At 41.1% G+C, this 12961-nt stretch overlaps 1 protein-coding gene across 3 annotated transcripts in view; it reads left to right on the top strand.

Annotated features, from left to right (window-relative positions):
* The window catches only part of pde1cb (phosphodiesterase 1C, calmodulin-dependent b), an 85469-nt gene that overhangs the window by 27068 nt on the left and 45440 nt on the right, over positions 1 to 12961 (top strand). Inside the window, exons 1-2 of one of the 3 annotated variants that reach the window (XM_086204088.1) lie at positions 1360 to 2445; positions 6968 to 6994. The exons of the other annotated variants lie outside the window; for them this stretch is intronic. Coding sequence (XP_086060214.1) covers positions 2345 to 2445; positions 6968 to 6994 — 128 coding nt within the window. The 5' untranslated portion in view covers positions 1360 to 2344. Of the gene's footprint in view, positions 1 to 1359; positions 2446 to 6967; positions 6995 to 12961 lie in introns of those variants that run through there. 3 annotated transcript variants of the gene reach the window in all.

The raw sequence follows: 12961 nt of genomic DNA, 5'->3' as shown, positions 1-12961 counted from the left end.
TGCATTTAGAAAACGCAGCCGGAGAGGGAAAGAAACTGAAAGACCAAAGACAGACTGAGAGGGAGACACAAGTGAGCCTTTGAAGAGAACATCAGCAGGCGTCATGGCACTCAGGCAAACGTATCTCCTCCCTCCTCACAGAGGACCCATCTCAGCAGATGAAAGCAGGAGCCTCTTTGAGGTGGCGCCCGGGCATTATCTCTGCATCCTGCATCAAGTAATTGAAAGACCTGAGAGTATGGTAGGGGGTGAAGGGAAAGGAGGGGCTGAGTCATCCATGCAAGTTTTGGACTTGCAGAAAATGAGAAGATAAAGCTCTGTGTCCTTGTGGGTCTTTAGTGGACTTATGGAGACCAAAGGGGAGAAGCAGAAATGGTAGAAAAGTATAGCTGGATTCTTTGGAAAATATGAAACTAGATGACACTCTGAAGGTGCACACTACTACCCCTGCAAAGGGGAGCCAAACCCAATGTAAACAAGTGGCAATGAGCGGACCCTTGCAACTTTGTGTGTATCAGTGTATGGCTGCTCTGTGGAGTCAAATGGTGAAACCTGAAACCTGCAAGGATGAGCAAACTATTGTGTGCACTCGATGCAAGTACAACATCCTGTGTCCACTAGGTGGTGCCAAAGAACACCAATTTGCATTATATTTTTTTCCATACATTACGTGAAGACAATAATGTGTCATTTTGACACAAGAAAATGATTATGTAAATATGTTACATCAGGTTTACTTCCTGTGACATCTTGGTGGTGCAATGATTTGACCATGATGTTTGGTATATATCTGGCCAGTGAGTCATGCAAAAACCGTCTGCCACCTTGCCACAGGAACACCGCTTCATGAAAACTCTTCACAGTAACCCATCACCAAGTTCTAAAAGCCATTTTGCCCAAATATGAGGTTGATCTAGTCAACCCTCTAGAAATAGTACGTCAAAATGCAAAGAAAAACCTGACGTGTCATTTCCCTTTGTCATTAGGTGGCGCTATGACTAAGCTGCAACAAAATTTAATGTGTTCTTCTTTGCGCCATGCTACACCCCTCCCCCGTTTGGCTTAACGTGTTTCTGCATTGTCATGCTGACAAAAAAAAAAGACCTCCGTGGCAAAAGTATGAATGCAGTCGTCTGCTTTCAAACATGGAAACAGCTTAGCATTCATATAAAGTTACTGATCCAGTTTCATGGCTCGTAAACTGCGTAAAAAAAAGTTGCCTCCAATTTGAAATTTCAACACAAATCTGATGGTCCAGAGGAAGAAGGTGACTTCTCGGTGCTGTGCTGTCGTATAAGTATCAAGAGAGGAGGAGAAAATGAGAGATTGAAATGGTTATGTACTTGCAATACTTGTATTTGGGCTGGATTGAATGTGGAATGTCCTGATGCTCTCAGTGGATCAGTGTAATCTCAGTCAAATCAGTGTCACCACTCTGTCTGCATGCTATTTAATCCTGCTTGATATGTTGTACAGCAAAGGAATTATCAACATGTTCTGATGCATACATCATAGTAGCTGCTACATCTGCTGGGATTTTAATTTTTATTGCACTTAAAAGGTTGAACTTCACCTCTGGTCAAGTCTGCCTTTTCTAATTTGCAATCCTCACAATGTAAGCAACTGTATGTACTGTACCTAAGTGTATCTATGAATAGAAAGGAGGGGGAAGGAGTCTTTTGATTTATTCTGTTCCTATATGTCACATTAATCCATGTCACTCATACCCTCATCGACTATTCTAAAGGTCTCACCCCCCTGTTTCCCTTCATCCCCTCTCGCCTTCCTCCTTCACTTCCCATGGTTTCCCGTGGATGAAACAGAACATGGTTTCTCATTATCAGCCAGACTCCTCCCACTCTTTGACTGGTGGTGTGTCTCCTCCCTCCCTCTTGTGTGGAGAGCTCGGCAGTGAGCATTAATCCCGGATTGCGCTGCCCTGCCGTCTGCATCCCGTTGTTGCTGGGAGAGCATGGCACGGCTCCAGGACCCCTGTGCTCACACAGGAGAGAAGTGAACGAGAGCGCGAGAGAGACCCAGAGGGAGAGAGGAGAGAGTCACAGTTGGGCTGTTTCATGACTGTCACAGCCGCTTTAGTTCCACACGCACACTCACATAAACAAGAGGGGGGAGAGAAAGGAACGAAAAAGGAAGGATGACCACCAGTTTGTCGCAGCTGTTCTTGCAAATGTGAATGAAGAAACCTCGTTCACAACCTGGGCTCCACCACACCGCAACCTCCTTTCTACTCTGTGTTGTGTCTTCCTCATCCACTCACTCTTAGGAGGGATTAAACTTTTTTTTTCCTCTCCTGTTGGCACATCCGTAACTCTGAGCCTTTGACATGGAGTCTCCCACCAAAGAGATCGAGGAGTTTGAAAGCACGGCCTTGAAGTACCTCCAGCCAGAACAGATTGAAAAGATTTGGCTCAGGCTCCGGGGACTGTGAGTATATCCGTTTTAATGTTTTCAACAAGTGTGTAAAGCAAGGTGTGAGTGACTTTTGTGTATAAAATAGGCTTTCAATATGTATGTGTGAAGGATACAAGACAGTTCGCAGGTGTTAACTGCACTCCGATTATGATGAATTTACTGTGGAAGAGAAATTGAGCACTGTAGGGACAGACTTGAGATGTGGAGAGACACTTAAAAGAAGAAAGAAAATATCCAGAGCTTGGAATTAAATTCTGATCTATTCAAACAGAAAGGAAGAAGTGTCTTCACACCTGTTGTTGCTGTGAGATGATAACACTTGGAATTTGAATAACCGCTTTTTGTGCATTTTAGGAAATGTGTTTTTGCTTATTTTATCTCCATGCCATCTCCCTTGAAATAACACACAGAACAGCATCAGAACTTGACATTTGAACATTTTTACTAGATTTGTTGAAACCCCAATATTAGTTTCCTATTTCCACACACTAATCAACACCTCTCTGACCTCTCACTTTGAGAGGGCAGCCCCACATGCCGTTCAAACAAGACGAAGTGGGAATTATTTCCATTTTTAGTCATCATTATTCTTTACCAGCAGGGGCAGGAAACAGTGTGGTGTTGCGGGAGAGTCGTCTGAATGAAATGCTGCGTGCACCATAGATGGAGTGAGTGAATGAACTGTGCATGAGGTTGTTGATGATTCTATCAATCAGGCCTCTTTGTTTTAACTGCTGAAGCTCCTCTCACATCACTCCAACTTATTTTTAGTTATTTCTATGTCACAGTATATTTGTTCTTCCATGATTAGTCATTCTTCCTTGCTCCTGTGTCAGAAGCCCAATATGTGGGTCCCCCCACCATCACCCTCTGCCACATTTAGTTTCCTCGGATGACTTCATTGTCTCCTCCATCTTGTCACCATCATAAATTTACTATCATAACCATCTGTCCTTCTGGATATTTGATGGATTGTCGGACCTTTTTTTCCCCCCATCCAGCTGACTGGCTGGTCTGAGGTAGTGTTGCACGATTTATGGAATCAAAACTGCGACATCAGCTTGTGCAATTATGTAACACCAAAAATAAAGCAATTAGCATTTTAAACCTTGGAGCATGTTGCGGAACTACTCGTGAAATATTTTTGTTATTGCGATATTGATTCACTAAAAAACATTGCTCGTTTGAAAAAAAATACAGGGCAAAAATTTGTTTATTTTTTTGAACTAGGGTAAGTTCAAATCTTTGAGTTGAGAAATACACACAAGACAGTATCAGTCATTTGTGTGCATTTTCTTGGCAAGTAACTTATGATACTGTTTGTTTATTACATAGCAAATGCAACAGAGTGCCAAAGGAAAGAGTCCCAAAAAAGTTATCAATGTTGAACATGCATTCCCCTCACCTCAAAGTCAGTGGGATTTTTGAATGGGCTTTAAATTAAATGTCTGACACAATGTCAGTGGTTCAGCAGACTGATCACTAGCATACTAGTACTAGTTCTACGAAATAAAATATGTCAGGAAATACTAATCTCGTGAATTCCAAATCTTTTTATATGTCCTAAAAACAGTGGTCAGTGGTTGCTAACAAGTGGCCAAACGACACTAAGAAGGTCATCACACCAAAACCAGAAGAAGCTAGTTGTAGTGACATTGTTTTTTTATGTGTGTGTGTGGTTTTTGGGTAGAATACAGTTAGCTTTGTACCTCTAACGATTGCATTTAAACTTCAGAAATCATAAAATTTGTTGTGCTTTTTTGTTGATTATGATAATGAAAAAACACAACAAATTTCACAAGCTCTCAACTTTTAACCATGGCGCTTATTTCTGTCAATGACCAAAAAAATCCAATTTAAAAATCCCTCTGGCTTTTTGACTCATGTTGATGCTAACATCAGGGTTCTCATCCCTGCAGTACTCTATATTGCACGCAATAATCGCAATATATGCCTCTTTCTTCAAAAGGTGCAGCACTAGTCTGAGGGTTCCCGTTGCATGTCAGAGATCACTTTAGCCTTTAATCTCACAAAGAGCCTCCGTCTGAAGAACTGACAGCCAGTCCCCCTCAGATGTGGATGATTCACATAGTCTATGTTTGCTAGGAAGGGACTGGCAGTGTATAGTGTGTGTGTGTGTGTGTGTGTGTGTGTGTGTGTGCGTGCATGTGCGCGCGCGCAACAGGGAGAGGTTAAGGGTATAGGCTTGTGTGGATGGATGATATAGATTGGTTGTGTTTTTGAGCGTGTGTATGGTGGCTTGGTGACATTTACTATATGTGCTGTCAGCTTATCCTAGGAGATTTGTTTGGCAGCTGCGCGATTTGTGTGTGTGTGTGTGTGTGTGTGTGTGTGCTGAATGGCTATCACAGCAGTACTCTCTGTAGCTCAGTATACACCAATCACCCATGGATAGACAGAGAGAGCTGTGGACAGTTTCCCCTTTTGCGCAACAGTCATTTATGCAGTGGCGAGCTCGGTGACATCTACTGATCAGAGCATGAACAGCATGTTGTGTTTATTACTTCCCTCTGACAAATCGCCCCTTTATGTTTTTGCATCAGCGAATGGATTCCAATGGATTTCTATAAATAAATTACATCACTGGGACAGAGCGACCTCTCTGTCACCCACTGATTAATGGAAATCAATGAATTATTTAATCACTTGATCAACACAGAAAACTCCCTTAAGGGAAGGATAACTGTGTTGGCCTAAGGAGGTCAGATGACCGCCTCATCTGATGTGGTAGGCCAGTGAAACTGGTGATATAATCATCTATCTTGCCAGCCTTTCTAAACACTATTGTACAGGGGTTATATGTATCTTAGTTACTCCACGTGACCTTTGTAATTATAATAATTCCTGGAGTTTCCATGACCCCTTTCAACCCACATCCTCATTATGCGGAGGACATTGCATTAAAGCCGTTTAATTAGAAGATGCTGTGTTGTTGACACACGTGTAGGTAAAGCAAGCTCAGTGGGTTGGGGGGGAGGCTACATAGCATAGAGGAAGTAAGGGTGAAGATACATCAGTGCTCTTCTCTCGGACCTTCCAGCTACAATTTAGTTTTTGCTGATAGGAACAGGGACAGATAGGGTTATCTGTACTTTTGTCATCCGTATCTTGTTTATCCCCTCGGCTCTATATATATCAATTACTTCCTCTTGCCAAAACGCCCAGCTTTCTGTAAGAGAACCACCTGACTGGCACCAAGTGTCTATCAAATTTTAATATCTTGATGGACCCCAAATAATAGATGTAATCTAGCGACATTTTTTCTTTAATCTCGGGAGAGTTCTTAGCATTGCTCCACAGAAAATGAATTCCTTAGCTTGCAGTTTTACACCAAGCTCGATGAAAGATTGATACACAGAACGATGGAGAAACAAATCAAGCTAAGTGCTGTGAATTCTGCCTGACTGGAATTTAAATTCACGCCCGCATGTAGTCGAATGGGAACATCCTTCCTGCCACTATGATGGGTGCTCTGTGTGTGTGTGTGTGTGTGTGTGTGTGTGTGTGAGAGAGAGAAATCAGCTTTTAGAGCCACACTGTTCTCTCCTTATTGAGATGTAGGTGTGTTTAAGGCCAAATGTTTGGGTAAGAGATTGTAGGTGTGTTTTTAATGCGAATGTGTGGGCTCCAGGTGTGTAGGTGGGATGTCATGAAGTAGAGTGGTGTGTGTGTGTGTGTACAGCATAATTTAAGTCGCACTGTTTTACTAAATACACTTTCAGAGCATAACCAAAATTAACCTTTTTATATGCAAAATTTGCTGTCATTGTTCATTTTTTTTGAAGTCACATGGCCCCTATGCAAGAACAACATGAACAATAATCTTACACCTTACTCTGCTTGTGAGGGGTTTTTATACAACTGTTTGGAGTTGAATTCACCAGATTCCTCTCATTTCTTATGAGGGGTGAGTTTGCAATATTTATTCCTGAAGTCTTTACATAAAGCTACTTGTTCACCTGTTTGTCCTTGTCTTCCTAAGAGAATTATTACTGAAAGAAGATTTTACCCCGTAGAGCTTCATGTCTTGCACTGAGCTACTATTGGAGCATTTGTCAAAGAGGGAACGATTTACATGAAAATACCCAAAATTTGCATGGATCGAAGATGATCCTTGATAGCTTCCTGCCAAAACAAATAACATAAGAGAGAAATTGAAAAAAATTAGCCAGTAAATTGGTGGTCAGTGGTTGAATTCTTAATTTATGTTTAGGATTGTTTAAATTACACCCATGCAATTTGTATCATGTTTACACTCAAAATTTACAACTTCTTAGTAAAACAGTTTTCCCCTATGAAGACTCTGTACGCATGAATCATTCATACAAGATTTTGATATTTAAAAACTTGGCGAATATAAGACATGCTTGTAAACCTATTTACATATGCCAAGTATACAATTTGTTTGTTCAACTTGTTCTTGCATGAGGCCAAATATCTGTCAGCTCTATCTGTCTGTCCTGAAATATGTTATGAAGTATGATTTGAGGATCTTTTATGTGTTGTCTTGCAGGCGCAAGTACAAGAAGACGTCCCAGAGGTAAGGCTAGATGCTTGGACAGGACTGCCTCCTCCTACTCTCTCTATTAACCACCTCCTCCTCCTCCGTATTCTTCCCCTGTGTTGGTGTTGCCTCCCTCTGCTCTCTTGTATCACCCAGGCTTGTCCTTGACTAAAACCACTCTCTAACTACGACAGTCAAGTTCAGATTGAATAAAAGTTTTCATCATGATGTTTGTTATGGTTATTATCACATTCACCTGGTAAAAAGGCGCCTCGTTCAAACACCAGTTTGTGTTAGATATGAAAACTCCTGCCTGTGACCAAGGCCTTGGTAGAATTAACTTGATGTATTAGAGCAGGGGTAGGCAACCATGTGCCATGGAGGGCCGTGTGTATGCAGGTTTTCCTTCCAGCCCAACACTTTAACAGGTGACCTCACTGATTAACACTCTTCTGTGGCTGAAAGTGTGTTAATCAGTGAGGTCACCTGTGAAAGTGTTTGTTTGGAAGGAAAACTTGCATACACACGGCTCTCCATGGCACATGGTTGCCTACCCCTGTGCTAGAGGATGGGTTAAATAAATAGAATAAATATTGTTAAATTCTGTACAATGACTTTATTTTTCTTCCTGAGGGCAGTTAGGCAGAGTTGAACAAGTCAAATACATCATCTCACACACAAACGCATTCACAAATACTCACTCTGTCTTTGGTGTTGATTCAAGTCCTCTCCAGACAAATGGTGATCTGCTGGGTTGAAGTTCTGTGGGTGCATTTGTTTGGGCCCAACAGACACCTCAGTGAAGCCTGACGAATAACTTAAGTGCCGTGTTATTGACTTCAGTATGAAACTTTCATTTGTTTAGTTCTGCAGCAGAGGCTCAGGGGAAATCAAACCCTCTATTAACTTGGAGTGAAATGAATTTAGTTACAAGCAGAAAAGCAGGGATTAATTAATGACACTGAATGAGAGGGTAATGGATCTTAGTATCATTTTAAAGCTGTTTCTCTATTGATCTGAAACATGTCATGTCTATTACTCTTTTCAGATTCTCAAGTGATTACTTTTTCTGATGCAAACAACATTTGATCGCTTTAGGACATAAGACACCCTCCGAGACTGTCAAGTGTTTTCTAGTATCTGCTTGGCAATAGACAAGATACTTGTAGTAATAAAACACTCTTCAACATGCTCAAAGATTTTTCTGTTGTTAGTGTTTAATCATAGTTTAAGTACAACTCTGCGTCAGAGTTTTTTCAAAAAAAATTACTGTTTGTATATCCCTCATGTTAAAGCGTATCTGACAATATAAATGCATGACTGACAGTGCATGAATAAATTAATGAATTTGATAATAGATTTATGCACCAAGCGATGCAAACTTGAGCATCTAAGGAACCCTATTTGATACTCAAAACAAAATAAAACGGCAAGAAAATATTTGCTTCACTGATGCTTTTATTCAAAACAAAGCCAAGTTGAATTCTTTAACAGGGACCTGTTATGTGGAGCTAACGGGACACATAGTGTGGCTTTTCTGAAAACTAATTCCATAAAACTAGAAATGCATTATAGCATCTGTCAGTTCTTTCAGACTGTCTGTTTTCTGGCCCCTAGGCCTTCACACCAAAGATATAAATATTTTAAAAGAGATTATGAATACAGTTTCATATTTTTTTTTAAAAAAGGCTCCATCATTTCCTTGAACAGTCGAGCTCTGCAGTTTGTTTGTTTTTAGCAAATGTTGCTTAAACGGTAAATAGGGTCAGAGCAGTACTCATAATGCTCTTCACTCATTGTAAATCATACGTTGGGGCTATTTTCAGTCAGGATTAATACGTGTGTGGTTCTCAGGGAAGTATTTACGTCACAGGGACAGTTTATGTGAGATCATCTCAGAATGAACTGATGCCTAGATGTACATGTTAATGAGGAAAAGTCACATTCACTACCCCCTGTAAGGAAGTAGCACACTAAAACATCTTAAGAGTTTGTACAACAATGGTGAGATGGGAAGTGTATGAATCAACCTTTGGCTTATTTTCATAGAACTTGCTGGGGTTGAGGATGAGCCAAGATGGAACCCATTTAATTTTGGCGATGGATCCAGATCAAGGGGCAGATCCAAGATTATTTTTAAATTTATTCATAAACCTACAAGCTTGTTTATGAAATAACCACTGAACTGAGGGTAGTTGGAGAACACACACCTCAACAAAGTTCTCTTGCTGAGAGATAGATGTTTGAGGACTGAAGCCCTAAAACAATGTCATAAAACAACATTTTTCTCTGGGATCTACCCTGAATTTTAGTGGGTTGTTGCTTGGCCCAGGTTACCCCCTGAAAAGGGGTCATGTAGCTTTTGGGTAATCCTGTAGATGAACACACAAATCTATCAAAAAAACAACTTAAAACAATTAAGGGTGGCTGCTCTGATGCAGCTTTTTTTTTTGTTTTTTTTTTGCTTTTTCGTGAACTGTGGGATTGCGGCAAAGTCAGATTAATTGAACAAAACTCTACTCGTGCTAGTTATTTGCACAGCCTGTGGTCTTGTGCAGGGGTATAGAGCAAGCTGTGAGAAAGTGATTCTCTATCAGTGTCTCTCCGTCTCTCTCTGTCTCGCTCTCTCGGCTGGGTGGGTGAGTTCCTGTGTGGAGGAGCCGGGTGATTGACAGCTCCATATGTGTCTGTGTAATTACGGCCGGGCTAATTGGCAGAGAGGAACACTGGGACATTGTCATTACTGACACACCAGGACAACCCCTCACACATGCAGATGGAAAGAGAGAGATAGCCCTCCTTACAGTGGGAGGGATGGAGGGATGGGGGAGAGCAACGTTTGTATGGAGGGAGAGTTAAGACAGATGGATGTTAGGATGGAAAGAAAGGATTGATGTTGAGTGTGGGCCTGTGTTTGTGTGGTTCACTTCTCCCACCACCACACCTACATATAAAACAGTTACTATTTTGAGTTTGGTTCTTTGGTCATATGGTCACTCTTGTATCTGCTCTTTTAACACTATACAGCCTTCCAAGCTTCACCCACTGTAGCGGCTGTCACTACACACGTCAGCATTAATTCAGTTCGCAGTGATGATGGTGACATATTTACTACTCCATGTAGTTAATTTTGTTCTCGATTCAAGACGGATGTAAGAAAACCTTTAGTCCTTTTTAGTCTAATGCACAACCCTACAAAATAATGTCCACCAACATACGTAGGAACATACGAAACCCAGATATTTCAGATATGGATGCTGGGCTGGTGATGTCATATGGTATCATTATTGCTATTGCAGCTCTGTTGTGAATTCCAACCAATTCCCAAACAGAAGGTCACAACCTCCACTACTTTAAAAGATTTTGTGCTCGAAAGCGCCACATTTCTCAACTTGTCCTTTGTGTAATTCTCCCTCGATGTCTCTGACAAATCAATAGCTAATAGTTCAGTTCCACACGGCCAAACTACAACTGCTGCTCGCAACCACTCCTCTCAACTGTGTGCTGAAGCAGTGCTGATCCAGTTGCAACCAGTAATCACCGCGGCAGAGTGAAGAGAGGACTCATTCTCAGGTGAATAAAGTGAGAGAGCCAGGAGGTAAAACCAAGATAAAAACCTGAGGAGCAGGCGCAGGAAGCAAGACGAGGGGGAGAAATGATGAGGTGAAATGAGAAAGGAGTGAGAGGCAAAAGTTAAGGAGAGGAGGAAGGGAGGAGAGATAAGAAACTGTGTGATGAGGTGCCAGTGGAGAATTAGTGAAAAGATGACAAGCTGAAAGTCTGGATTTGAGGAGTGAGGAGAGAACAAATAGGTTTTCAGAAAAGAGTGAAGGATAGAATACAAAATGAGACGTGAAACCTTGTTGAAAAAAAAGGTGACGAGGAATAGAGACTAGAGAAGAACAGAAGAGAAAAGGAGGGCAGAGCTATCGTAATTTAGGATCAGAATTGGAACACTTCATCGTTTTAGATTTCTTCTTAAAGACATTTCCAGGGATAAATGTGAGCGCCCTGAGCTGAAATACAAGAGAAGGAAAGAAGAAAAGAGAGACCACAAGTAGAAATTGCTGTAAAATAATCATTAACGCTTGATTAAGAGGATTGAAGACCACATTTTCTTGGCATTATTGATGTGCAATTAAAACAGATTGTTATGGGCTGGATTCAGTTGGAGATGATTTGCCAGCTGAACTTTGATTCTGTGAACGTTCCTCTGGTGTTGTATAACAAAGTTGGGTTCCAAGATAGTAACGCTGTTCATGCCAAATTCATGTCCTACCTGTGTTACGTAAGGTAAACATAACATCAGTGTGTTTGTTGTTTTTTTGGTTTCATAATGATGAAAACAGTTGGAGAACAATTTGTCACAAAAAAGTAAACAAATGCTACAGTTTTTTTTCATCCTGGCAGATATCTTTTCCATATTTTCTAAATGATAGACACAGTTTTAGGTATTTTATTATCCAATTAGCTCCGAAATATAGCGTGTGCCTGATCCCAGACATCCCATAAATTTGGGCTGAGCCCTGAATGTTGCATCATCGTACTCTGCCCCTAGATATCACACACTCTCTTTGCAGCAGCAGCTATTAAAAACAAAATGCTCTGAAAAATGATGAATACTACTTTTGGCTTGGGTTCGTAATCTAGTTGGTATTCTAATGTTTGTGGCATACATCAGATCAGATAAACATTACTTAATCCATATCTCACGATCCTGCGCTCAGTTTTGGATTTGGAAGGCTAAATGAAAAAATTTAAATTGACCTCCGAATGCCAAACATTTCTCTTTCCAAAGCCCCCGGCACAGCTTCTTCCAGTGGAGAGAACTAAAGCATGCAAGCGTCATTAGAGTTGCTCAGCTGTGATTGGACAGTTGCTGATCAGGGGAGTGGTTTAATGACTTCAGCACGTGTGGCTTCTTCAATAAGTATTGAGCTGTAATTTGTACTTCACAATGCAGCACAAAGCGATTTGTCTCTATCTACTTGAAAAGAAAGAACAATCAGACACTTTCTCGTGTTTACAAAAACGCATTGATCACCACTGCAGAGGCACTTAGCTATTTTTCACCAACAAAGAAACAAGTCGATGATTTATGGATCTCTTTGTATTCCCTCACAAATGTCTGAATTCTGCACGGGATGTAACAGCCTTTTACTTAAGCTTGCAAATATGCTAAGGTGATCATTTATAGCGGTCCAGCTTTTAAAAGCCTCAAGTGTTTTGCCCTCAGATGCAGGCAGGCCTCCAGGACTTAAATGGCCTTATGTAGTCTTCCCAGCTGCCAACTCTTGGGAGTCTGTGTGTGTGTGTGTGTGTGTGTGTGTGTGTGTGTGTGTGTGTGTGTGTGTGTGTGTGTGTGTGTGTGTGTGTGTGTGTGTGTGTGTGTGTGAGAGAGAGAGAGAGAGTTTTTGTATGTACTCCATCTCTTCTGGGGGTTGCTCAGAGGGCAGGATTGGAAGCTACGGGGCTACACTTGATGTTTTCAGTTGCAGTCTTGACTCTGCTCAGGCATTTAGAATGTGGTCACCTAAGGTTTTCACTCACTCCTTATAACTATGTTTTTGACAGACGTATGAGCACAAGAGGCGCGCGTGTGTAAGTGCGTTTGAGTGTGTGTGAGTGCCCATTCTTGAACTCCTCAGCTTCACAATGCTCCAGCGTGTGTTTTTTCTTCACTTCATTGTGGATTTGTTCAAGTCTCAACACAGCCAAGTACAAGTCAAGTATTGTCATGAAAAATGAAGGCCCGAGTCTTTCTGGCTAAGTCCAATTCAAATTAGATGGCAGTTATTAGCAGGTAATTCCAATTCTGAATACCTCAGGATAAATATGTGGAAAACAAACCTTTTAGGACAAAGTTGCTAATCTGAATTTCAACATTTGAAACAATCTTGTCAAACAATCATGTGAACCTTCAGCCTGGTGGTCTTCTTCTGAATCAAGTTGTGCGAATATGTACAATGAAATTGACAAAATTTCAACATTTCCTTTCAGACC

The sequence above is a fragment of the Aulostomus chinensis genome, chromosome 5, assembly GCF_037954235.1.
Source record: "Aulostomus chinensis isolate RoL2024-O1b breed Wild chromosome 5, RoL_Achi_v1.0, whole genome shotgun sequence".
In the NCBI taxonomy this organism is placed as follows: domain Eukaryota; kingdom Metazoa; phylum Chordata; class Actinopteri; order Syngnathiformes; family Aulostomidae; genus Aulostomus; species Aulostomus chinensis.
The sequence above is the reverse complement of the archived record's forward strand: the minus strand, read 5'-3'. Positions and strand labels throughout refer to the sequence as shown.